The 26469-nt window shown below is 40.5% G+C and overlaps 1 protein-coding gene across 2 annotated transcripts in view; it reads left to right on the top strand.

Moving 5' to 3' along the window:
- Nucleotides 1–879: 879 nt before the first annotated feature.
- PLXDC2 (plexin domain containing 2) overlaps nt 880–26469 on the top strand; it is a 259999-nt gene continuing 234409 nt past the window's right edge. The window contains exon 1 of one of the 2 annotated variants that reach the window (XM_062633687.1): nt 880–1677. In XM_062633687.1, the coding sequence (XP_062489671.1) occupies nt 1569–1677 (109 nt within the window). In that variant the 5' untranslated portion in view covers nt 880–1568. The remainder of the gene's footprint in view (nt 1678–26469) is intronic. The other variant, XM_062633688.1, reaches the window with a different exon arrangement.

Below are 26469 nucleotides of genomic sequence, written 5' to 3'. Positions count from 1 at the left end.
AACTGCACTGATTACCAGCGCCACGGCTTGCTGAACGGGTAAAAAGCCGCCGACAGGTCCCCGGTACCCCTTTCACTTGTCCGGGCCTGACTGCTGTGCCCTCTGCTAGTTTCTGTCTGGGCGCCGTTGTTCACACGTTTACGTAGAGGATGGGATTATTCACGGTGGTTTTAATTAAGCATGGAGATCAGGTTTTGCAAGAGAGAGTACCTAGTCCTTGGGCTTCTGAAGTGATGAGTGCACATAAACAACTCTTCGATTTGTGAAGAGAAAAATAAGGTGTGTGTGTGAATGTAAAAGGGGGTTGGTTTCTCCAGAAGCACAGGGACAAGGGGGAGGCCGAGGGAGCAGGGAAGGGCGACTTGGGGATTGCTTTAGTTGTCACTCCACGGAACAGACACATCTTCACAAAGCAACTTTTGACTAACCAGGAGACGGCAGGCTGGGCTCTCTCCGTCCTGCGGGGCGACACGTCCTGCCTGCTACCTTCTCCCGCGCACACGCCACTCCGCGGCCGGGCAGGCGGCGAGCATCCCCCCCAGACATCCTGCCGAGCACTGTAGGCTCCCGGCGCACGGGGGGGGGGGGGGGAGGCTGCACTGTATGGGGTCACCCGGGAAGACAAGAGCCTCCCGGAACCGCCGTGCGGCTCCCTGCCGCTGCCGAAAGGCAACCCGCGGAGCGCAACGCGCCTGTGGGAGCGCTCCACCGCCGGGAGAGACGGTGCAGCCCCGGCGCCTGCGCCCCACCGCGCTCCTGCGGGGGGGGGGGGGGAGGCTGAGCGAGGGGCGGCCGGGACGTGGCCCCAGTCGAGCCCCCCGCCAGCCCTTCCGCAGCGGGCGGTGGCTACAGCGCGGGCGCTCACGGTACCGGGGGTCGCGCTGTGGGCCGGGGAGTGCCCGTCTCCCGCGGTGCCCTCGGCCCCGCGCTAGGACCGCCGGTCGCGGAAACCGCCCCGAAAGAGAAGCAGAACTTGCTCGTCTCCGCCTGCCTCCACACCGCGCGCACATCCTCTCCCGCGGCGCATCCGCCCGCCCTATGGGTCCTGCTTCCCCGAGGGGGCCGGCCCCAGCTGGAAGATTTCCCTGCTCGTTTCCCTTGGAGGGGTTTTGCCGGTAGCGGTGTACCGAGGGGAGGCTCCGTCCCTAAGGCACCCTGCCTCACCCTGCGGGGGAAGGGAGTTGGGTGGGGGCAAGCCAGGAAGGGAGGATCTCAGTGGCTCTCCTAAAATCTATTAGCAGACTGCGAGGAGGGAAGAGTTTGGCACTTCGCAGGCGAGGCTGGACTTGTTTTCCCCAGCGGTGATGCCACTGGACTGAGAGCGGCGCGGCCGTGCAAGTTGGGGGGGTCGGAGCCCCCTCCCCCTCCTCCTTCACGGCCCCACAGACCTGGTCCGGCGCCTTCAGCCCGGTGGCTCGTCGTTGCCGCCCGCTATATGAGAGCCAGTTCGAGGACAGGGAGACTCATTGCCTGCTAGGGCTGTTTTTTTCCGCCCCCCCCCCGGACTTTCCCACCACCGACGACGAGCGGCGAGCACCCGGGAGAGTTGTGTCGGCAGGCTCCGTGCTATGGCGAGGCTGCGGAGAAGCAAACTAGCCGCTGGATTTCTATTACTTTTCCAGTGCCTGAGCGAGCGCTGGCAGCTCGCCGGCGGGGAGGCGCCGAGGCAGAGCCGCGGTAAGCGGGGCTGGTACCTGCCGGGCGGGGCCGGCCCGGGTCAGCGCGGACAGCCGAACCGGGGGAGGGCCGGGGTGCGGGTCGGAGGTCGAGCCACTTTGCCGTAGCACCGGCGTTGTGTGGGCTCCGGCGGCAGCTCGTGGGCCACGTACCCGGGGAGGGCAAACAGCGTTTGGGGGCTGGCACCCCTTGCTCCCGGGGGAGGCTCGGGATGACCGCGGTCCCGGCTTCTCCGGAAAGAGTACTCCGTTACTTTATTTTTTGTTTTAATGAGAATCTGGGACTTTCCTCCTTTAATAACTCTGCCCACGATCACCGGGAGCCGGTGCCGCCCCCCTTCGCAGCGTCCCCGCAGCCTCCTTCCCAGCCACGTACGAGGCTGCTCCCGAAGGCGAGGGTCTCCCCTCAAGAGCCGGGAAGGGAGGGGCGGGAACACCGGCGCCCCCGGGAGCCTGAGGCAGCCCCGGCAACCTCCCCCCGCTCGCCCGCGGCGGGGCCCCGCTGCGCTCCAAGCATCGAGCCGTGGAAGGGGAGGCAAAGTTTCCCTGCAGATCCTGCTTGGGAGAGCTAGCGGGCACTCTCCTCCCCCGCGGAAGTCAGTCGCTTGCAGTCTTCCCTGGAAACCAGGCTTGGAGAGGAGAAAGAATGGCAGAAGCCCCAGGGGGCCGTAGTACCTGTTTGTTGAGAGCGAGAGGCTCGCTCTGTGGACTGAGTTTGTGATAGTATGAGGATCCTGTCTGAGACACCTGTTATTAGTGCACGGCACCCGGCACCTGTAGTGCTTTCTCTCGGGCCAGTGTTTCCCACAACGTGGGGTTCCCTTTTGATCACTAAAGCCTTCTGTATCCCGCATTCTTGTGCTGTGGAGGGGAAAGCTGCTAAAGGAAAGCTTAGCTAATTTGCAGATGAGTATTTAAGGAACAAGGGAGGAAAGTCGTGGGTTTTGTGTGTCAGGAGACCTTGCTGCTGCAGCAGCTCTAGCTTATAGAATCTTTCAAAAGCAGTGCTTTTATGTTCGAAATACCAGCCAGATTACTATCAGATGAAACAAGTCCACTGGCTTTCCTGGTGCAACAGAGCTGCCCCTTCTTCCTTTATTAAAGGTTGGATACAATTGTGAAGAGTCTTGTGGTCACAGTGTAACTGACCCGAACAAGAGAGACTGGGGAGTTTTTTGAAATGTCCGGTGACATGATGTGCCAGACAGAGCTGGGATTTTCCTGGGCAGGGGCCTACTGCTGAGTTTGGGAATTACTAAATGACAAGGTAGCTCAGCAGGTTGCTGGGGCTCACATGTCACTTGGGGCCAAAGGGAAGAAACAGGAGGAGACTTTACATGTACTGCTTCATGTTGCTGCTTTCAGGGCTGTAGGTAAGAAATGTTAGTAGTTGTTAGTTATAAGGAAAAATAAGGCATGGTGGTGAGATTAGAAAATGAAATTTACTTCTTTGTATGGCCATGGACGGAGCTGACAAAACTTATTAATCTTCCAGCCATTGTACTCAGAAAAGATTGTTGGTGCTGATTAAATTAAATGTGATTTGTCAGTGGGCAAATAATCTCTGCACGCCACTGTTTGAGGCTATGAAGTTGTAGTAGTCCTTAGTGTCTGCACCAGGAGGTGCTAAATAGAAGATGAAACCGACAGCTTCCTTATCTGTAAATCATTTATTAATGTCTTGCTCCTCCCTGAGTGTTATGTGAAGTATCAAGGAGTTTATAACCAGGCAAATATTATTTTGATATTTAATGCATTCTGAAGAATATATACCAAATGATTCTTTACTTCAAGTAGTAAGATGGACAACCTGATGTCAAGTTTTGACAGCTAGCTGTTTATAACTTTCCTTCCCTCTTGGTTCAAAAGTCTGTCTTATGACAGCAATAATTAAATGTCATTAACATAATCAGAGTTGTATTTAACAGGTTTTCATAATTCTTTTTTTTTTTTTTTTTTTTAATCCTGTTCTTTGGAAAGAATGCAGTGAGGAACTGTGATCAGTAAGAAGAGGATAATTATGTAAATTCAAGTTCGGGTCCTGTGAGTCAAGATAAAAAGTGCTGTTTCAAAGTTTTACTGTATTTAACATTGCTGCATACCTTTTGATCAGCTCAGAACCTTTGAAGAATTAAAGGGAAAAAAAAAAATCTTTGAAGTTGCTGCAGATTCTTAAAGGGAGGCTGTTCTGACATATTCTTCGAATACTCGGTTACAAAAAGTCTGATTGAAGCTGAATGAAGTAATAGTATCAAGAAATGGAAACGTTTAGTATGCCCGGGCAGAGCTGGAGCCATGAGAGGATTTCTGAGGATGCTACCAAAGGGAGATGCCCTGATTCCAGCAGAGATGGGAAAAACCAAATGCAAGCACGGTTTTTCGCCAGCTCCTCACAGTTATGCTGCCGGGTGCAGCCATGTGGGATCAGTTGCAGCCAGATCACGTCCGAGGCGTGCGGGAGCCTGCCTGGCTGCCCCTGGGTGTTGGTAAACCCCACGTTTGGGTGCCCGAGGTGCGAGCCGGGCGGCGGCGGCGCTGCTGTTCCCGGCTGAGGGCCCCGCGCCCCCGCGCCGTGCGGCTCTTCCCGGGAGGGCTCCTTCCGCCCTCCGCCGCGCCGCCCTCGGTGACCGTGCAGCTGCTAAAAATGCTATAAATCGAGGTTGAAGGCTCTTAAACCATGAGGTTTGTGTGTATGCGTGTTTTGCACTAACCCATGTATGACGTGATTTGATTGGACTGAAGCACATGGTCTTCTGAAAGCTCACGCAATTAAGGTTCCCAGGTTGTTTAAAGTGAGGGCTCGCTGTTGAAGTTTTCCAAAAGAAGACTTGGAAATGTTACATCCTTTTGCAAACACCATCAGTCAGAATTAGGAGGCCGTTATTTCAAGTTTTCTACTGTCAAGGCATATTCCAGAATCCTGATATAATTTCTGTTCACTGGACTGCTGCTGTCTCCAGGCATCAGTATTCAGAGAGGGGTAGAATTATTTTTGTGGGATAAACTACTATTAGGTAATGTTTATGTAGCATTTATCTACTGCTGAAATAGTCATATTTTCTGTTTTTCCTGACCTTTACTCTGTTTAAATAAATAAATAAATAAAGCCCCACAGCTGAACCCAGACTTTTGCCGTTACACAATAGGACCTTTAGCTGTTATCTTAGAAGTACGTAATGAAACAGAATATTAGACAACATGTATGAAAGTTAATTTTTATCCTTGGCATTCAAAATTACTATTTTTTTTTCCTGTACATGATATATGCAAAATAGAGACAAGTAGGTTTGAGAATCCCAGTGACATCTGAGAGTAAATCCTATTTATATATATCATATGTATTTACTAAGAATTCCTTCTAACATCATATTTTTTTTAAGTTTCATTCATCCTGGCTCTTCCGTTTACTGTTTGTGGGGTTTTGTCATTGTCATTCCCTCTGAAAGGGTGGTTTGAGATACTGCTGATAAATAGTGGGTAAATTGACCATGATGAGGTTGACTTAGATATTCGGTGTCAAAGAAAGTTATTTCCACAAATTTAGAGTATGATCAATGCTCATAGTTTACCAAAGGTTTTTAAATCTGTTGGGTAAGACTGTTTTTGTTTGGCTTTAAATATCCCTCTTGAGGGTTTGCATCCTCCTGTAGCAATGCCTTAAAACCCAGCAAACACTTGATTCGGATGCTAGGTTTTGTTTGACACTTGGAGTTGATGATAAATATCAGAGAAGCTAGTTCTCTACAGTGTAAACAAATATAGAAAATGAAGAAAAGGTCTTTACAGTTTGAAAGGTTCTTTCGTTCTGGACAACAATTTAGTAGCAACAGATAAAGGCCATTTAGAGCAAAATGCTGAGGCAACATCTACTGCCTTGCTGAATACCAGATTCCTCTAAATAAATTTTATAGTTCAAGAGGTTTGTGTCTTTCTGAGGAAGAGTCTCCTGAGAACAGGAGCTAGATGAGGAAATTCATAATGCCAAGTGATGAGAGAGACCTACTGAGGAAAATAGTTGCAGACCTATGGTGAGTTAACATTTTCATTAAGGACTTTTTGGCACTTTTTTGGTGGAGCAGTGCTGCAGGTCCCTGTGTCTTCACAGTTCTCAGGAGATGGAGGTTTGGACCTGAAGCCTGTGTTTCCTGCAGGACTATTTTGCAGCAGTGGCCAGAAAGTTGCTTTGCTTGGAATTGCACTAGACAGTTATTGCACAAGAAACATGCTCAGTTCAATCCTACTGGTTTTCTTCACAAAGCATCATTTGACTTAGGTTTTGATAAAAGGCACTGTGGTGTCATTGGACTGTCTGAAGTACTGAGCAGTTTTGCCTTTAAAATGCTGGCAAAAAGAAAGCTCTGTAGCAATCCCAGGTTCAAAACTTGCTGAGACCACAGTCTCTCAGTCTGAGAACACAGATGGGGTAACTGGTACGTTCCCAGTGTGGTTCATGCTTCCTAAGGAAAGTGAAAGCCAATACAATTTAAGAAGGCAGTAGTTAAGGTAAGTGTGTTCTGGGGGCCCTCTACAGAGTGAATGAAAGGTAATTTGACAGGAACATTTCTCGTCCAGTACAAGGAAATGTTGCAATCTTGCCAGCAGTGTGAAATTGTATCCAACCATTAGGTTTGATGAGGACTGAGCTAGGAGTGTTAATGCGGTGCAGTTGGCAGATGTCATATTTACTAAACTGGAGAATTGCATAATCACAGCAGGAATTGAAACGACCCAGGAGATTACTTTCCATGGAGAAGTATGTAGAGAAGCCATGCTAAGTGCACGTGAGTTTTGTTTTTGTTTGTGGCTTCTGACAAATGAACATAACATATTGCCCTGAGGTAATGTTTGTGAGTGCTGGGTGCTGTGCCTCATCATGGAACACTTCCTCTGCTTCCTCCTCTTTTGCCTTATCCAACTCATAAACATAGCCTCAATTAGCACTCCTTGCTGTCAACATTGAGCAATCAGTTGTGTTAACTGTCCTCATAAACTCTCAGTTTGAAAGAGCTTGTGTAATATTTTCAGCTCCCTAGACCAAAAGGCAGCGTGTAGGAGTATGTTTTCAAGTTGGATTTGGCTCATCCTCTTTCTCTTCTAAAATGGGCAAATGGACTGATCCATTAGGGTTCTTAGACCAGATCCAGGGTCAAGCTTGACACTTGAGTTGAACATGCAGTTTCAAAAGTAGCAAACAGCTTGATGGAATGATGCATCGAGAGAAATGTAAGGATTAGTATGAAGAGAGATACAAGTTAAGACATCACAGGAATGACGCATCTGCTGTACTCAACAACGGTAAGATCCCAGCAGGATTATTCCCTTTCACTTTAAGACATATGTAGATTAATTGAGGCGTATCACATGAAGAAAACAAACAAAACACGAAAGAGCACTGCTAGAGAGAATAACACTCAGAGATTACATAGTAAGGATCTTCAAGTATGTAAAAGGCTTCCACAAAGAAGGAATTAACTTGTCCTCAACAACAAGTAATGACTTAAATTGCAGCAACAGTCTTCTAAATGTTAAGGTGAGGGTAGTAGAGTATCAATGAGTAGTCTTCATTGCTGAAACTGGTTAGATAAACATATCTGAAATGTCACTCTATCCAGAAAGGCAGCTGCTGTTCCTGCCTTGGAGCAAATGCTGGTCAGTGTGACCTTTCAAGGTCTTACCCCGATATCTTGAATCATTCTGTGTGAGTAGCTTCAAGTACACAAGGGTTCATCTTGAACTCCACAGCTAGATAAATACAAGCATGAATTCAAGTGCTCTCTTGGCTTGAGGCCTCTGTGTCTCATTTGTCAATGATATATGTGGCTTTAATGTGATTTTAGTATACACTTTCTGTGGCTGCAGACAAGGTAAAGGCATTTAAAATGCTGCTTTAGAGTTCTTATGTGATGAAATAAGGCTTTTAAAATAAGATTTGGTTCTTACTTGGTTTAGAACTTTTAATGTGAACACTATCTAGGTTCCAGTTATAACAGATAATTTGGTGGGGTTTTTTTGTTTTTTTTTTCTTTCAAGATGTTCTCATAGTGACTTTTTGGACTTTGGGCAGGCAACACTTATCCCGTTTTGTTGTGTGAAAAATCCTTGACTTGAGTAGGGAGAATTCCACAAATGGAATATATAAAACTTTCATTTAACCTGCCTCTGATAGTGTTTCAAATATATGTTGTTTCACAGTTCATGATAGGAACTTCAGTCCTTTTCTTTATACATGTAATCAGACTGTGTCTAAGGGCCTCTTATGTTACAGGGATATAAAAGTTCCCAACACAGCTTTCCTTAGCTGCTGTAGTTAGTAGGGCAAATTCTGTTGGAAGCTTCACTTGCATTTAGTAGCAGAACAAGGTGCAGTGGGTTTTCCAGTATAAGCATTTTGAGTCATATTTATTTTATTTTTTTTTCTCAAGCATTATGTTTTGGTTTTTTTTGTTGTGGTTCCCCCCCCCTTTGGTCATAATGTAAATTTTGCAAATATTAAATGGCAACACTATATCTGGGCTGAATAATTGCAGCTTTTCTTTTACAAGAATTACTAGGCTGATATCAAAAGGCAAGTATCATCCTTTGTACCTTCAGCAATTTCTGAAGGGTGAAGTGTTAGAGGAGAGTTCGTCACTATGCAGATTCTTCTTTTATGAGTCACCAGTTGAACTGAAAATCCATTGGAAAATGCTGTCTTGGCCTCCACAGAGAATTGGGAGCCAGCATCAGTCTCTGTTACTACAGTTGCTCCATGGTATTCTCCAGCTGCATGTTTCTGGTCTCCTGTGTGGCAGGACGGGTTGCAGAGTTCCAAGGCTCTTTCAGCCTTCATTTCCTCATTGCCCTTACTGCCTGCATTTTGAGGTTGCTTCCTTCTCGCTTGCACAACAAAAGTAGTATTTTTAAACATCTGAGCATTATAAGTCCTCTTAAAACAACATAAAAACTCTGGAAAAGTGGAATCGTAGAGTTGTAGAATCACAGAATGGTTTGGATTGGAAAGGACCTTAAGGTCATTTAGTTCCAATCCTTCTGCCATGGGCAGGGATGCCCCACATTAGGCCATGCTGTCTGCCAGGGATGGAGCATTTACCACCTCTCTGGGCAACCTGTCCCAGTGCCTCAGCACCCTCACAGTAAAGAACTTCTTCCTTATATCTAACCTGAACTTCCCTGTTTAAGTTTAAACCCATTACCCCTTGTCCTGTCACTACAGTCCCTGATGAATACCTGACATCTGTTTGATACTTCCAGGTACTATATAAGCTTAGTAAAAGATTTCAAAGAAACAATCAGTTGAAACTCAAAAACTATGTCAAAGTTGACATGCTCTTGCTAAATATTTCAGCTGGGAAGTGTCAATACAAGTAATTTGGAGTTTCTTATTTTGATGGTGATAAAATGTCTCATTTCAAATATTTTAGAATAAAATTATTGTATTAGGTTATATAAGCATAATTGAAAACACTGTTTTGCAGCTGGTGTATATATACATAATTTTAATTTTGTATCCTGCAGCAAACATTGACTGTTTGCTCTTCATCTGAACAAGATACAAATTTTGACTTAGGTTGGAAAATTCATTTTCTAGTAATCTCTAAGACTTACTATTGTTGACAATTTGGCTATATACTGTAAGCCTTATAAGAACAAATGTTTTTATCTGGTAGAAACTTTACTTTTATTGATTACAGGAAAGGGAGAATGGCTGAAGACAGTAGTCTTGATCATCCAGTTAGTTTTTTTTTTCTACTTTATAGCATATTTCTCATTCAGGTTCCTTCTTGATTAATATGATATTCATGAGGTGACTAAATTAAAAGAAAGCACGTTTTCCAGACTGCAGCTGCTATAAAGATAGTAGATTTATGGTTTATTTTCAGTAAAGGCATTTATGGACCAGAAGCTTAGCATTTGGTATATTGCAGAAACCTGACCTCTATATCAACACAATCTATTACTGGTTCCTATTTAAATATATACATATATATATATACACATATTTTATATGTACACACACACACACAGACAAAGTTGTAGTCTCAAAACAAAGAAAACTTTGTTAGGGTGAATCTTCTTCACTTGATAGGGTGAATCACCATTATAGATTATTATCAGTTCTGGTTTCCAATTACTTTTTATTATCTGTTGTTTTAAAAAAAACAACACAACAGTTTTAATGAATAAAGTGTATGTAATGCAGTGCTTTTTAGCTTTTAATGCAAATTATGCAAGACTTCATTATTGAAATATGTAATTGTACACTGTGGAATTACACAGGTTTTCATGTTTGTATTCAACCACAGAAGACTGAAGGGGTCTTTCCCCTACTAAACGTCAAGCTACACAAAACCATACTTGCTTCCAGTTTTGCTGATATTAATGTATTTACCTGTCTCAAACCTTCTCATTGCACTTTTAATACTGCAAGCTGTTGGAGGCATTTGCATCTTTCCAAAGCACAAGTAACAAAATATCAATAATAGTGGTTAATTGTCCTAACAATTTCTTTCCTAGAACCCACATAGCTAGAAAGGACTACTTAGGTCATCAAGTCTTTACCTTGGAGGAGAAGCAGTTGTGTCATGGATATCAGTTCTGCACGCTGCCATGCATTGCAGGCCATCAGTAATGCTCTTCCCCATAACACTTCAAGCACCTGGTAAAATAGCAGCATCCCCAAGTGTAATGTTTCACAGGAGATAATGAGGGCATTTGCCAACAGTTTAGATTTCTACAATAGCAAAGAAGTTTGAATTTTATTTTGATTTGTTTGAAAGCTTATCTTTCTGGTTTTGCTTAGCCTGTTTTTCTGGGTTTTTTGGTTTGTTTTTTGTGTGTGTGTGTTTTGTGTTCTTTTTTGTTGTTTTTTGTTTTGTTGTTGGGTTTGTTTGGTTTTTTTTTTTCCTAATATACTTTGCTTTTTCATCCCCTGTTTTGCCTTATGCGTGATTACATTTATTGCAGAGTTGGTAATACTGGTTTTGTTTCAATTCTGAGCCATTTTCTAGAATAGCATAAATGACTTGCAAAATGGCTCTTCCTGGAACAAACAGTTTGAATTGAGAAAAGGAACTACCATTATCTTTTGTCAGCTGCTCCAGCTAGCCATGTGTACATCCTGCAAAGTGGTCTAGTGTTTAAAAGGAGGCAAGTTTATAATATGTCTCAGTTGAGCTGCCTGAGGATTGGCAGTTCTGTTATACAAGGGTCAAACTTTGTACTTGTGGGTTTTGTTTGATTTTTGTGTATGTGTGTGTGTTGTTTTGTTTGTTTGAGTCTTTGGTTTTGTTTCATTTTTTTTTTTTTTTTTTCCTCCTGGATGTGAATTTCAACTGTTTGAACTAACTAATCTTGGACACAAGAGGAAAATTTTTCACATTGGTATAATCTCCCCGTGGAAGTGATGGATTCCCTACCACTGGACACTTTCAAGATTCAGCTGGACAAGGTGCTGTGATGTCTAATCTAGGTCATGCTTTGCCTAGAAAGGTTAGACTGGATGATCCTCGGGGACCCTTCCAACCTGATATTCTGCGATTCTATAATCCTTTAACAGTATGTCACAACTGTGTGTCAAGCTTGAATCCAGCTTGTGTTCCTAGCTTTGGTTAGCTATTGTCTGAGGTTCAACCCCCAGACTTTGATTCCCATTACTTGTCAGTAGTTAGTTTGTATACTCTACTTCTCTGTTGTTGTTTGCAGGCCATACTTACAGCTTTCTCAGTTATTCCTGTAATCATTATAGCTATGCACTGTATATTCATTAGTATTATTATTCTTGGAAGACCTTATAGAAGTAAGGTAATATCCTAATTTTCCAAATAGGAAGGTGGTTTTGAAAAAGTGATTACCTTGCCAAAGCTAAAAATGTCGTGTCTCAGACTGTGAGCTGTTTTTTTAATGCAATAGCCCAGTTATCTTTTCATTTTCCCCTTGCTTCACCAAAGATGGGGCTGCAATTTCCCTCTGCATTCTCATCCCTGAATTCCCTAATCTAACCTTTTAAGTCCCAGTCAGACTTCTGATCAAATAACCTGTGTCTGTCAGGAAAAGAAATCACGATTAGAGTTGGCTAAGGGCTCTGATTAGTGTAGAGACAAGGCTTAATTTAGGACTGCTGTAGATTTTGTTGTTTCTGATGTTCCTCTCCTCGCTTAGGCTTGCAGCAGGAGAGGGATGTGTGTCTCAGCTGTTTATACAGCTGATCCCAAACTGCCACATTTTATAGTCTAATGTAATAAGTTTATTTTCTAAACACAAGTATGTCTGAAGGATAGACAAACATTGGGTCAGATTTCTGCTGGTTGGCACTTTGACAATCGGAAGGATTATGTCCAAATCTTTTTGGTTTTGCTGTTGAATTCTTGGAGAGAAGAGAATGATGATGTTTCACAAACTGTAAAATTATTTTTCCTGTAATTAAACTCTGAGAATGATGATCCAGATTCAGTAATTAGTAGTCAGAAGAAAGATTTCCAAAACAGTTTCCAGTACTCCTGACTTGAATTCTTTGACTGTTTAAAAGTGTATCTTCCGTAGAAAATGAGCATTGCAAGATGTAGAATATTTTTAATTTACTGCATGAACATTATAGCAGCCTTTACTGGGAGTGTAACTTCTTGAATTTCTAAGAAGAAAGATTGCTGACAAATGCTGTATAACACATGTATGACACATTTATAGAGAGTCCACATACAATGCTGTGCCTCTGATGCTATAAATCATGCTGAAATTTCCTGCAGAGTAAGTATCTGGCTGAAAACAGGGCTGATAGATCTCCTAATACAATCAGTGCTTTTCAGCATCTGCTGTTTTATCACCAGTGGTGGGTTTTGTTCGTTTTGCAGAAATAGTGATAACTTTAAAAAAAATGGATTTAAAAACCTGTTATTCTTAGCTTGCAAAGTACACGAGTCCCATCCCCTCCCCTGTCCCACCTAATTTTAAAGAAATTTAAATTATCTTTTGTAGATTAGTAGTTGGAACAATAATTGGAGAGAAACAAACAAAACAGCAACAACAAAACCAACAGAAAAACCGAAACCAGACTTTATGCTTTAGAATATTTGGGGTTGCATCCTTAGGCTCAAGTTGTAGAAATTTTGTATTATTTAGAACTGTGCTTAAATATTTGCTTAACAGTAGCAATGTATACAGGCTGTGTCCTACAGATGGGTGGGCTGAAAAATGTAGCTATTTCAGATTTTTTTTCTGATCTTGGGCTGTAGTTGGTCCAGAAGTCCCAGGCTTTTTGCAACAGCAGCAATGAATTGTTGCAGATCCTGAAGGCGTTTCTGGACAGAAGGATCTTTCACCTTGCAGAAAAGGCTGACTACCACCTTCCTATATTGTTGTAGTGGACAACAGCAGAGGACTAGAGAGAGTGATCTATCCTGTGACACATGTATCTTGCATTCCCTTTTAAGAACTGGGCATTGAGATTTTCCTTATTTATTCATTTATTTTTTTCCTTATGATGTGCAAGACAGATTTAGGAGATGCACAAGCTAAAAATTTACTTAGATTTTATGATCTGTCTCCAAGGGGCTGAAATGTGGTCTGAGCTTGAGACGCAATAAACACACACAGCTCACATCAAATTTAAGCGTAAACATTTACCACATGCTACTTCTTGAATGCAAATTTATGGTTTATCGTTCTACTCTTTACACAAACAAAATTGGTGTTAGCTTCAAGGGATGACCCAGGGATGTTTATGAATCACATATGTTTTTTTCCAGGCAGGAATACATAGTAATCTAAAGGTGAGGCCTTCAGGATAGGAAGTTATATCTAGCTTTATCTGCAGAACTTTGCTGTAGTTAATGTAGGCTGCAAAATAAAAAAACAATTTCTTTAGCTTTAGCCTTGAGCCTCCCATGCCTGTATTTGAATTTCATTGTTTTATCCTTCTGCTGTTCTATGGCACAGCTTAGCAGGGGTGCATACCAAGCCAGCATTCTTAACTGAAGTTTTAAAACAACTCTGTGGCCAGGGAGATTGTTCAGCGTTTGGTTATGTCTTGCACCTACACAATCATGTTTTATTGATAATCATAAATACATTGCAGCTTTAGCTTCATCTCTCTAATTATTTGGGAGTCTTTGAGACTCATGCTGGTATAGTTGTAGAGCCAGCCAGCTGGCCCTCTTTTCCCAATAATCTATTGTTTAGCTATCTAGGGAAAGTTCTTCCAACTTTTAGGTCTAATTCAAATCCATTTTGAGGTTTTCCATAAAGTAGAAGGCAAAGAGAGGAGAGATATAAATTCATTCCAAAAAGAACAATAATTGCGGCCCTTGCAAGTCTCAATTTGGCACAGCACTTAAAAATGCAACTGAAGCGTGTCCTTGAAGAGAAGTGCATATGTAAATTCTTCACCCAACTGACTTGTGCTAGAACACACTGGTAGGTGTTACTACAATGTTTATAGGGCCTTTTCTATATAAAATTTAGTTTACGAAAAAAGGTTAAATTCTGCCCTCACATACTTCAGCACAGCCACAGTTTACTCCTGTAAGAGCAGTTTGGGTTGATTTGGAAAAAGTCTTTAGCCCACAAAGCCTTCCCTCTAATTCTGTACTGTGCTCAACAACACTTAGTGTATGTGAAATATTGCAGTATGGGATCTTTGGTCACAGTGCAGCCAGAGACCACTTTCCCATGGGCAGCAAGCATGGCTTGTATGCCCCTAGGAAGAGAATGAATAAGAGTGATTTTTAACTTGGTACTGAAAATGTGGTACATTTCCCAATTTTTTTATTATACTCCTTAAAGTTATTTGGGATTTGGAGTCTGGAAGGTTCTGGGTGCTGTTTCATTGCTGATGTTTATCTTTGTATTACCTACTTATAATTTGTGATAATGTAATTTACTTAATTGTAAGGGTAAAGGAAGTGCATTGGCTTCCAGAGTGCTTGAGGCTCTTGAAATGGGAAAAATAGGAGCAAGCAGAGCAGAATCCATGGGTTGACTGTGAGAGCTATCAGAACATTTGCTGGGCAGGAATAAAAGGCCTGATTCAGTTCACTGTATACATTTCAGCAGCAGTATTAATTCTGCAGGGCTATTCAGCCTGGGAGTCTAGAGGAAAGAGATCAAAACATCTATATGGATTAGAAAAATCAGGTTACTTTGAGGACAAATATTCTGCTCCTTTTAATTTAAATCTATAGGAAGCCAGAGAGCAGAAATAGGAAAAGATATATTCAGAAGCTCGGTAGGGAAGCAGTGTCCTTTTAGGGGAAAATAATTCATTTTCTATTCTAATTCAACTTCTTTTCAGTCTTTAAAAAAAAAAGTAAAAATTATTTTAAAAATCCCCCAAAGCAAAACCCCAAAAATTTATCTGATTCTGTATTCCTGAAAATCACAGAAAGGAGGTACTGTCTATTCCACATTTTAAGGAATGTCAGGAACTTCTTAATTATATAGCCCAGGTAAACTGGAAAAGGAAGGTTCGCAACCTGTATCTGCCTGCCAGGTGACTGCTCTTATCAATGGCTGCCTTGTAAAAAATATCTGAAGAATGAAAAGACTTTTTGTCCAGGTCTGTGCTGGACTATGCTTCTAGGCATTCAGGAGCAATGCTTCCTTTTTCACTCCCGAACACCTGCTTTTAGCAAGCCATTGCAAGATGGGGGAGGTCAGACCAGGAAGGTAGAGTGGGACCTTTCCGGTCTGTAGCACTTCAAAGATCCAATTGCTTATACACTTCTAAAAACATGCTTTTTTGAAGGGGAAGGAAGAAAAAGAAATATTAATGATGACAATGATAAGTACAGGCTGAGTTCATTTGGTGCTATGGTAAATTTCTGAATATTTACAGCTGTACCGTGGCAATAGTGTTAACTTGTAGCTTGACAGAATATCCTCTGGCCATCATTGTGGCACTGCAAATCACAGCACTAAGCACTAGGGTATAACCCCATATAATGGCTTCATTATAAATGAGATGTTGAACATAAATGTATTCTGCTCTCACTGCACATCCCTCAGCAATTGTGGACTGTATTTCCCTAACTTGTTAACTGACATGGTGGATCATTTATCTTTGTTTGTCAAGGCAAATTGCTTCAGTCTTCATCTTTCCCAGGAATCCTAAAACATGTTTCTGGTTCAGAGATGCCCATCCCCCTCACCTTGCTCTTTTTATCAGTAGAAAGGCATCTCTGCTCTTACTCGCTTAGGGATTTTGATACCCACCTGCCAAGGTATTAGTAGGAAGTTCACTGAACGATAGCTATTCCTGCTGTTCATATTTATCCAGCCAAATGGCATCTGAAGAATAATAGGCATCATTCTACAAACACACCAAGGAATCCCATGTGCATTTCGTGATTTAAAAACATGTCATGTGCTTTTTCTCCTTCCCATCCCTCTTGATATTTATTCTGTAATATATTTTACTTGGCATTTGTGGATTTAGAATGGATGGCTTTGAATTTTGAAATAACTGTTTACAAGCTTTTCTATAGGTTTCATCATCACCATACATTAAAATATTTTGTAAAGCCTGATGGATTTAGCCACAAAACTGCCATGACTAATAGCTGCTATTATTTATTTTCATTTTACTAATGGAGCACTGGAGTATTGAATGACTTGCCAAGATCACACAGAGTAAATTTGGTGTAGGTACATGAGAAAAATGTCACAGTTCTAGTCAAAGTTTTCATGTTTAACCTTCAGAGCAGAAACTGTATACTTCATAGTGATGGAACTATGTATTATTTGCTATTTTAGATTTTAAAAAACCTCCCTGCAATTCTGTTGTCCTTTTTATTATTTTTTTTTTTTTTTTACTTTTTAATTTTTCCATCAATGCAATGAGCAAGAAGTAGAAGTGGAAGTTACATGAAGCCAGAGGAACAGGCAGATCTCTGCACTGTCCTGGAGAAAAGGCTTGTCAGGGAAGTGGAGGCCTAGGACAGTCTAAGCTTACTTTGAGTGTCTCTTACATCTATATGAGAGAGATAACGAAGGCCCTAGAAATCTCCTTAGAAGAGGACAAATCTGGAGAAATGCCATAGCCCAAGGATAGTTATATTACTAAGACATTTTTCCAAATGCTCCTTTCAGATGCATTTCAGTAAGAGCATGAGTTCCTCTGCTCCAGTGTGCAAGGGCAAAAGAAAAAGTGTGTGACTCCCTAACATTTCTTCTTGCTTACACATAAAATATATCTGGACTTCCACTGAATTACACTACATATTTACAGGTAGCAAAAACAATGACTTGATAGTGTGACTGAGCTTGGCTTTGGGACCTACCAGAAGGAACAGGTAGTCTAAAATTTAACATCTAGTGCCAGAAGAACCGCATATTCTTTAGGATGTGGTGCCCAGCACAACAACTTTTTGGATTCTTTCCTTCATCTGAAGGTTGTTGTATAGTGTGTAGCCTAGAAATAAATATATAACTCATTCATCTGCTCCATTTACCTTGAAAAATATATGCCAAGTTAAAAGAGTTGTTCCCAAAGAACTGATGACCAAGGCAGCCAAATATGCAATATATGCAACTGAACATTTAATCTGATTTATAGGCTTTTTGCAATATAAAATTAAAGACCTGTGTGATTTAAGGTCTGCTGTAAATTAAATGCATCAGCTGGATGTTTATCTTTTCTCTAAAGAACAATTAGCTGGTTTGGAGATTTAATTAAGTCATCAAATGAAATTATTGCTTCAATTTTGAAAGATACACAATTGTCAGAATATTTAGAGCAGATTTATAGGAAAAATATATTAAAAGTTTTCTAATCCTTTGCTTAATAACTTCCATGAAACATGTAGTCCATTAGGTTTGGAATGTCTGGCTTTACAATGACCAGAATACATTTGTAAGCCTCTCACCAAAACTGAAAATATGAGAATTTAGTTGATAAGATAAAACTAACTTACAGTTATGCCATGCAGTTCTGTGACTGTTACTGTGGAGTTTCCTAAGTGCTTCATCTTGGGCATTTAGCAGTGGCGTCAGTAGGAGCTAAATGCTCCAGATCTCCTTAAGTACTTCCAGGTAATGTAGTAAACAAGATTATGTTTTGCATTTAGTTTGGGCAAGTTTGTTTTCTATTCACTTTTAATAATACCAGGTAATGTTGAGGTTTTGCAGCTTTGTAAGTCTTTCACTTGAGGGCAAATTGAATTCCAGCCATATAGTCCTTGAAATCAAAATAAATAGAAAAGATGATAGTCAGTCTTGGGACAGGATGACTTCTGATCAGTAGTCCCAGGCACTCACAGAGCATTTGAATATGTGATTCTAGAAGAACTTTTCCCATTAGTTCCTGAAGAACACAGCTCTGCAGCTCTCACTGGCCTGGAGGAAGCTGTTGCTCTGGGAAGCGCTGAGCTGTATGTACAAAAGGCTGCCAGGTCTTATGATCCTTGTTGTCTTTGTTTCCTGCTGCTAAATATTATTTAAGGAAAAGTAAAATATTGCAATTCTTTCAGAAGGATGTAAAATAAATTAGAAGTATTTAGAAGGAACTGTGGGACAGTGTGGATTTATGTGTTGATAATATTTATGAACCCATTTTGACTGGTGCCCAGTTACAAGCCATTTTGTCATCAGTGTCTAACCTCTTATATAAATGTACAGATAGAAGAGGTGTGTGTGAGTATATGTATATATGCTTGTGTGTATGCACAGACATAAATACAAGGCCTCACATCAGTTATACAGTAAATTTTCTTTGTTTTCATTCTTTATTTGCCCATTTATACGCTGGTTTTCACAGTCTCTATAATAAGAATGCTATTTCAAGCACTTGGTGTATTTACTTCCCAAAAGTACTATTCCTTTTACTGTTCTAGGAATCTGTTCCACTTCATTTGTTGATACGATGTGGTGTATTCAGAAAAGCAAAACCCTCTTTATCCTAGCTTAATTACTGTTTTCAGTATTTTAAACTCTTTTTTTTTTGTACTCAGTACAAAATAAAAGTGATAGATCAATATCAGATTGCAAAGAGCATGTAGTAGTCTTCTTTTCTTGAAGTTTACTTTTGTTTTTTAACTTTTCACTTCTGTTACTACATCATACTATTTCTAACAGTACTTCATAGTGCATTCAAATAGAGTGACTACATGAGTATTCTAAGGTTCTTCTGATCACCTTTTTTTTTTTTTGCTAGTGCTTATAGAAGCAAATTTTTGTGTTGATGATCATCATATACTTACTTACAGATGTTAGTCTAAATTTGCTTTTCTTACTCTGGCAAAAATCCCAGTGGCTCCAGTAATAATTTGCCTGTAAAGGTTTATGGCTGTTCTTGATGGAGCTGCCCTGGTCCAGCTGCTCACGGTGGCTGGCTGAAGCACAAGAGGAAGAAGGCATGTGAGGATCAAGGAGTTCAGGAGGAAAAAGGGTCCACAGTGTGATCCAGTCAACTGATGTGTGACATGGCTCTTGGGAAGGAGGTGGCTGTTTCTCCCTGAGTCTTATGGCTGTGGCATAAAAACGCAAGGCTTTCAAAATTTATTAGATTTGGGAGCTAAAACTCTCATTGAAACAAAAGCCAAGTCATGTGGTATCAATGCTGTAGTAGGTATTTACTGCTTCAACACACTCCATGGGCTGCAGGATCAAGTTTCAAGGGAGAAAATCCCCTACTTGCTTATACATCTGATTGGTTTCTTTGTAGCAGGTGGATACTTTTTATGTTTGGCATGAGTTATATGCTTAGCTTATAAAAGCAAATAGCAAGAATAAGCCTAAATTAAAAGAAGAGTTTACTGTTCCTAAAATACTATTTTCTTGTTTGGGGAAGCAGGAACAGGAGAGACTGGGAACGCCTAATGACTTTTCATAAACAGACTGCATTGGCAGATATGCCTATGTAATTTCCTGCTCTTGAGAGTTTTATGACCCCTTCAGCTCTGAATCTCTGTCTTTTACTGCAGTCCTCCATCTGCTGAAGGAAATGAATCTTGCAAGAAACAGTTGTAAGTAGTGAAGCAACTTTGTTGCTGTCCCTTAGCAAACTTACCAACTTCCTCGGGATTCTTCATTAGGACACCTGAAGTGATGTATTTTTGAAGAGGGTTTAATTATAGGTCTAGTGAAATGTGAGTAAAGAAGGAGCTCAGCAGGCCCAGAGATGTTGAAGCAAATTATACAAACCACTTTGTTGGAAGAGGAGACCTTCTAAACATAGGTACTCGAAAAGATCCAACTTTATCCCACAGCTTTAGCAAAGAAATTCCCTACCTTCTTCACCCCGTGAGGATAATACAAATCAAAAGCATTCTAAACTGAATATCAGTCCAGGCTCAATCTGTATTTTAATAGGGGGGCACTTTGTCTTGGAGATGGTTTTGTAAGACTTCACTAAGTCAGGAAAATGTATTCAACAAAAAAGTAAAAAAAAGCTTTCACCTTTTCACCCTTTGATTTTCATTGTTTCTCTAGGAAAAATATAATCTGTTTTTTATTTGGCAGTGCATGACATTTTGTCATATATCTCATTTTTCAGAATGAGAAAAACAGTGATGCAAACAATTATACTTTTAGGCTTTAGAGCAGGTTTTGAGACAATAATTTTAAAACTTCAGTTACATTCTGACATAATGATTTACCATAGGTTTTTTGGTTGGTTGGGTTGTTGTTTTGTTTTGTTTTGTTTTTTAAGATTTAGGTGGTTGACTTTCTGAGAAAGAAAAGATTATTATTTTACTCCCTAGTGATAGGGGTTTGTGGTAGGTCTTATTTTATTTTTCTTCCCAAAGACATTTGGTATGGTATCACATATAAGTTGTTCGGTTAGGGAAAACAGTTACTAACTGAGGAATTGTAATGAACGTGTCAAACTCTGTGAAAGTAGGAGCAGCTTCCCTCTGAGCAAATAGAAATTTTCATAAATTGGCTTTGGGACTGGTCTTTTAGTATCTCTATAATAAATTTTCTCATAAAATGTGGGAGCATGCCAGTAAATTCTGCTCTTGTACTGATGACACCTTTTAATTTGTGTCAGGAGTAGAAAATCGTGTAAAAATAATTAGGAGATGGAGGAGTGTGAAAAGACATGAAATTATACGAAGTTAAAATTCACACATTTGGTGACTGATAGCCAAAATTTCTCCTTCTAAGCTGAAAAAAACCCCTTATCATCTGCCTCCTTACTGCAGAAAGACTGGGCCTTAAAAATCTGTGACAGATGTGGAAAAAACAAATGTGCTGCTAAAAGATATGAGAATTGGTTTTTTGAACAGTGAGAAGGAAGTATGCTGGTATAACCGAGGATAAAATATTGCATAAAATTCTGATTATTTTTTTTGCAATAAAAATTCATTCAAATTGCAACATGTGCAGAAGAAGCCTATTTGGGATGAAAAGGGACAATTTATTCTCTGTGAAGTGGGATAAATTTCTTTAGTCTCACAAAATAAAGTCTGGAAGAAGATGTACTAGCTTTCTATAGATACAGTTAGGGAGAGAAAAGCAGAGAAGAGGAGATATTTGAGGTAAAGAGCAAATGGTTTTACATTGGCCATGAATAAATATATGTTGTAAATAAAAACAACAGCAACCAATAAAGCAGTGAGTGTTCTGAATGTACTTCCCTTTCAAAGTGAAAGAGCTGTCTTAAGAGTGCATACCTAAAATTTATGAAATATTATATCATGAATGCATGTGGCTATAGGGTGCTGGAGTCCTAACTCTGGTATAACCACTGCATAACTTAAACTACTCCTTCCATGTCCTGTTGTACAATACTGTGGAGAAAAGTGTTTTGTCCATCTTGGGAGGTGATGAATGAGACCTCCAAAGCTGTTTAGTCAATCTTCCACAGATAAACAACTGCAGGAGCAATGCAAGGGAAGGTTGTTGTCCCAAGTCCGTGGCTGGAGATGTAAAAGAACAGGCATCTTCACAGGCAATCCACTTTTTCTGGCATGTTCTGGACTTGCAGTTCCCTTTCTGCCATGATCTTCAAAAGACTCAAAAATGAATCCCACAGCTTCTGCTACCCGGAGAGCACCTCAGCAAGTCTTTGTCCAGGAGTCTTGGCTTACAGTGTCACCAGCAGTGCTGTCTGTGGCCATGGGTTGTATCATAAGCTTGCTGTTTCTGCTCCAGCAGTCCCAGCATGAGTGGTTTGTTAGCATCACAGTTGTGTGTCTAACCTGCTGGATTCTGCACAGCCTTTATGCCATGGCTGTTTAACTACAGATATCACTTCAGGTTTTTCTGTAATGATACTGTTGTGATAAGTACTTACATGACCCTGCTGCACTCCTTTGCACTCTGTCCAGACCTTGCAGCATGGTTTTAAGTATCAAGGTGATGGCCAGTCCAGGTGGGTTTTAAAACCACTGTGTCCCCTGTGTAATGGAAGATTGAAAATGAAGCTTCATAGCATTGTGTTTGAGTCCTTCAGGCATTCCCCTGATGGGATGCAGGCATGTCACGCACGTCAGAAAATGCATTGCTTAATCCTCTAAGTAAGTTATACTCAAGTACTGTGTTTAGATTGTGTTGGCTTCTGAACGTGAAGTAATTTCATTTGTGTGACTAGTGCATGTCTCAATTCAAAGTTGGTGTGGTAACAATAAGTAAAATTTCATCATTATATATTAGGCTTTTAACTAACAAAAGTAATTTAAAGCTAATCCAGAAATTTAACATAATTAAGAAAAATTTACGGATATTAAATAAACAAAGGGTCTCAGCACCCACTCAATGACAGGAAAAGAGGAAGCAGCCTTTGAAAGGGCAAATGAGAATTGCTTTGGCGTTTGAAATTTGGAAACATAGAGTATCCTACCTCCTTACTCTGTACCATTCCTCTTTTCTGAAACATTGTTTAGGAAAAAGAAACCAGAAAGGCTCAAAATAAGGTTTGGTAGCAAAGATAATCTTAAAAATTGTTAGAACTGGTGGCCAGAAGAGCTGGTTCAGAAAGACCCAATAAAGGTAGCTCCAAAAGCATGCTGGTGTGGTAAGCTTCAAAAGTAACACAGTAACTCTACTGTTGGAGGTGCTAATAGTATGTTCTCTTGCTTTTGTTCCTTGTAACTTGTTTCAGTCTTGCAAATCTGTTTACCGGGGACAAAGAGCACTAAACCACTCTTCTGCTGTCCACCATCTTGGTGTCTTTCTTCAGAGTATCCAAGGGGTAATAGGGCTGTACAGGCTAGTTTAAAAATTGGAATACAGATTTAGGAATATCTGTGTGTCAGAAGTGCCTACTCATCATCAAACTAACCTCAAAAGCTCTGTGGTAGGCAGGTAAGTAACAGAGAGAGTATCGGTTCCTGGGGTTCCTTAGGAGTTTTCAACTTTGATGTTGTATTGTTAAGGCCTGAGCATACATGTATTTTAAAAGATATCTTACTTAAAGACTTCAAGTAGTGAAGACCGCAACAAATCATTTTATCCTACAGTTGTAGGATAGTCACCAAACCAGCTTTCAGGAAATCCTAACTGAAAATCGTTTTCTGTGCCTGGTCTCCAGCAGTTTTGAGAATAGTGTTTTCTTTATGCCTTTTGTCCTTGAGGGTGGTGGCAATTTTTATACATTTGGATGATTTCTATAGTAAGGAAGCCTTCACCCTGGGGAGTGAAATCACAACTTTGTTGGTTTGGCTTCAGGATTCAAGCAAGCTGGTATTTATCTTGCCTGTGCTTTTCCATACACAAATAAAGACCTGTGTCCAAAGACTTTAGCAAGAAAGGGAAGGATGGTTAAAGGAGCTTTGTACCCTGCCCCATCAACACCAATTGTGCACATTTCTTTATCATTCAAAGAGAAGCTCTAGGACTTCCTCTACCCTCAGGACTCTCAGAAAAGGCATAAGTTGCAGCAACTGTTTGAAATAAAATTGTGATTTAAGAATTTATTTTTAGTAATACCTCTTTTTTTTTTTTTTTTTTTCCCTACAAATAAAAAAGAAGATGTATCAGGTAATGAGAACACCTAAGAACCCAAGCTTCCATTCCAGGTTAGTTTGGTATTGAACTTTTTTTCTTGCTTCTGACTCAGTCATCTTATTTGGTTTGCTGAAGCACTGATTAGATGTACAGTATTATATGCCATGTCATTATTAACATTCAGGCACTGATTATAGGGCATCAAATGTTGAAAAAAAAACCACCACAGTAATAAGGATGTGAATGTAGAGTCAAATTTTCTCTGGCTGGAAACCTCTTTATGAAGGGCAAGTGCTGCAGTGTTTTGCCTGACACTAGTTTACCATATTCTTCAAAGCAATTTTTGTCAGTGTAATTGGAGAAAATAGGAATGTGGAATTTTAGATTTTCCTTGGTGATGTTAGAATAGATATTTTCTACTCCAGTGTATGGACTGAACGAGCAATAGATTCATGTTGGTACAGTGTTCAGGCTTTTTCAATACTGGTGATAACAGGCTTATACCCCTGCCTTCATGAATCAAGCTTTACCATGTAACTGATTCCAAAATTAAGTGCCATCAGTCTCAAGAAACCATGGGATTTGTTAAGAAATAATAATATTGGCTTTTGCTTTTGTTTATTTCTTTTATAATTTCCGAGTTGTCCAGACTATTATTTTTTTTTTCCTCTGGAAGCTAGACTAGAAGTCACAATCTTTATTCAGTGGGAGGACTTTTGTAATTGATCTTTTAGAAAATGAAGTGTGTGTGAGCTAATGGCTCTTATATGTGAAAGCCCAGTAGTATATTAAGTCTGTTTAATTTCTTGCTATTATTTGGCTGTGTTGCCCACTGGATCTTAGATACTCTGCGTAGTTCGTAATGCTTCACTATTTCAGCATCTTTCTGCGCACTTGTTAGGCCATAAATTAAACTCTGCCAGCTTGCATTACCATACCCTAGGCTGATAATCCTTTCTCGAAGCCTTCCTTGCTGGTACTGCACCTTGCTGCAGAGAGAGACGGTTTTGCATCCCTTTATGATGTATGGTATGCATTCTGTCTACCTTGGGACTGAAGATTGACTAAATTCTCTTTTAGGCAAAAATTGCATCAGCCTGTGTGGCTGCAGGACTTCGACAGTGGAGTTTTTACACATTTTTAGTCATTTAATGAGTGCACTGGCTATATGTAGCACTAAGTAGCAAATGGTGCAAACAGATCTCTGTCCCTGCTGTCCTCTGACCCTAACTTCGGAGCAGCAGTTCATTTGGTGCTGTGGGAACTTTGAAGGCAAACAATAAGGTTAGCATGCCATTATCTGCTAACATCTGGAATAGGAGCACAGAATGGGGTCTACTCCTCTAATAGTTTAATTTGAGAGCTGGTGTATGGCTGAGGAGAACACAGATTTCATTTCAGTACTGACCCTGGGAAGAAAAGCATTTTATTTTCTTCTCTCTCTGATCTATGGCATCATAGGATTTATGAATTGTTTTTTTAATTCAGTAAGACCTTTTTTTTCCCTCCCTATAACTTGTATTAAAATATTTCTTGCTCTTAGTGAAGCAGTTGTAATGTGTGAATTGTCAGACAATGATCTGCTTTGTGGTTTCCATTTAAATCTCCATCAGTTTAAAGCTAGTGACTGTGGCTGTTCACATGGCACTACTATGACATCTGGGACATTTATACACATCACGTCCCTCTTATCCAGTGTTTCCTTTAGGAAACCTGCTTGAGTGTGATTTTGCAAACAGTGATTAAGTTCTGAAAACTGCAGATATCTCAGAGCTTTTTAAAACACTGCTAAGGTATGTGAAGATTCTGGACAGCCCTTTCAAATCTTTTTTTTTTTCAGGTATATGTTTTATATAGTAAAGCTGAATTTGCGTGTGTGCATGTGCAAGTACTCTCACGTAGTTTTCCCTAAAGATTGTGCTTTTTATTTTCTCCCCCTTTCTTTATTTACGTCTCACTCACTGTAACCTTCATGTCTCTGCACTGTGTCTTCTTCTCTGATGGATTTCATTTTTGGTAACCTGGGGATAAGTGTTCAAGAAAATCATTGCTGTGATTCTAAGGCTTCAATTATCTCCTGGGGCTCTGCTTTTGGGAGCATACTTTCACAGTTTCTGACTTCATGAGAAGCTTCTGATTGAATAATAGCCTTGAATTCCATTAGGAACCATGTGTTTTTTCTGAGCAAAGTGTGGAGAAGGTGGCTATTTTCCCATAAGCAACCTGTTTAATTTTCTTGCAGTCTATCTCCACGTTACACATGTGCTGCTCTTGTTGTCATTCATTAATTTTCATTTTGAGATGCTTGTTCAGTCATTATTTCCTGCCAAGCCCTGAAGAATGTACTTTTATAGGTTTTTTTCCAACTACTCTTTTTGTGAATTAATTATAAATTGAATCATTTGCTATCTGCTTGTGTGTGTTCCAAGCAAATGATAGTTGGATGTGCATTTGATTGCATCAGTTATTATTTTATGTATTTCAATTTCTGGAGTAATCATAGTTTGACAAGTGCTGTCCATTCTTCTGAATGCTAATAACTACATGCTCAAAGAGAAATTACAGGGAAAACATTCACTGCAGCTGAATGTGCTATGTAACTATCCATTTAAGGACCAGTTAGACTTCTTTCCTTTAGCATCCAGCTATGCCAGAGTTCTACCTGTTTTTACCTGTTGAAATGACTCTATATAATTAAGATATTTCCCTGATACAGATTAGGGAAATGGGTGCATATAATTTATGCAATGCATTAGTTGTTTTGTAACTGTGATCAAACTATAGCTACTTTTGTAGGACTGTTGTAAAGTTGGAAGTATTTTTCATTGTTCTTTTGAAGAGTCTTTAGTGCTGATGGATGACAGCAAAATATGAGAAGCAGAAATCTGTCTGATTACAAAAGAGTCTGAGC

Source organism: Pezoporus occidentalis, unplaced genomic scaffold, assembly GCF_034315485.1.
Source record: "Pezoporus occidentalis ecotype Australia unplaced genomic scaffold, CSIRO_AGI_Poc_V1 ctg40, whole genome shotgun sequence".
Taxonomy (NCBI): domain Eukaryota; kingdom Metazoa; phylum Chordata; class Aves; order Psittaciformes; family Psittacidae; genus Pezoporus; species Pezoporus occidentalis.
This window is presented reverse-complemented; position numbering and strand designations above follow the sequence as displayed.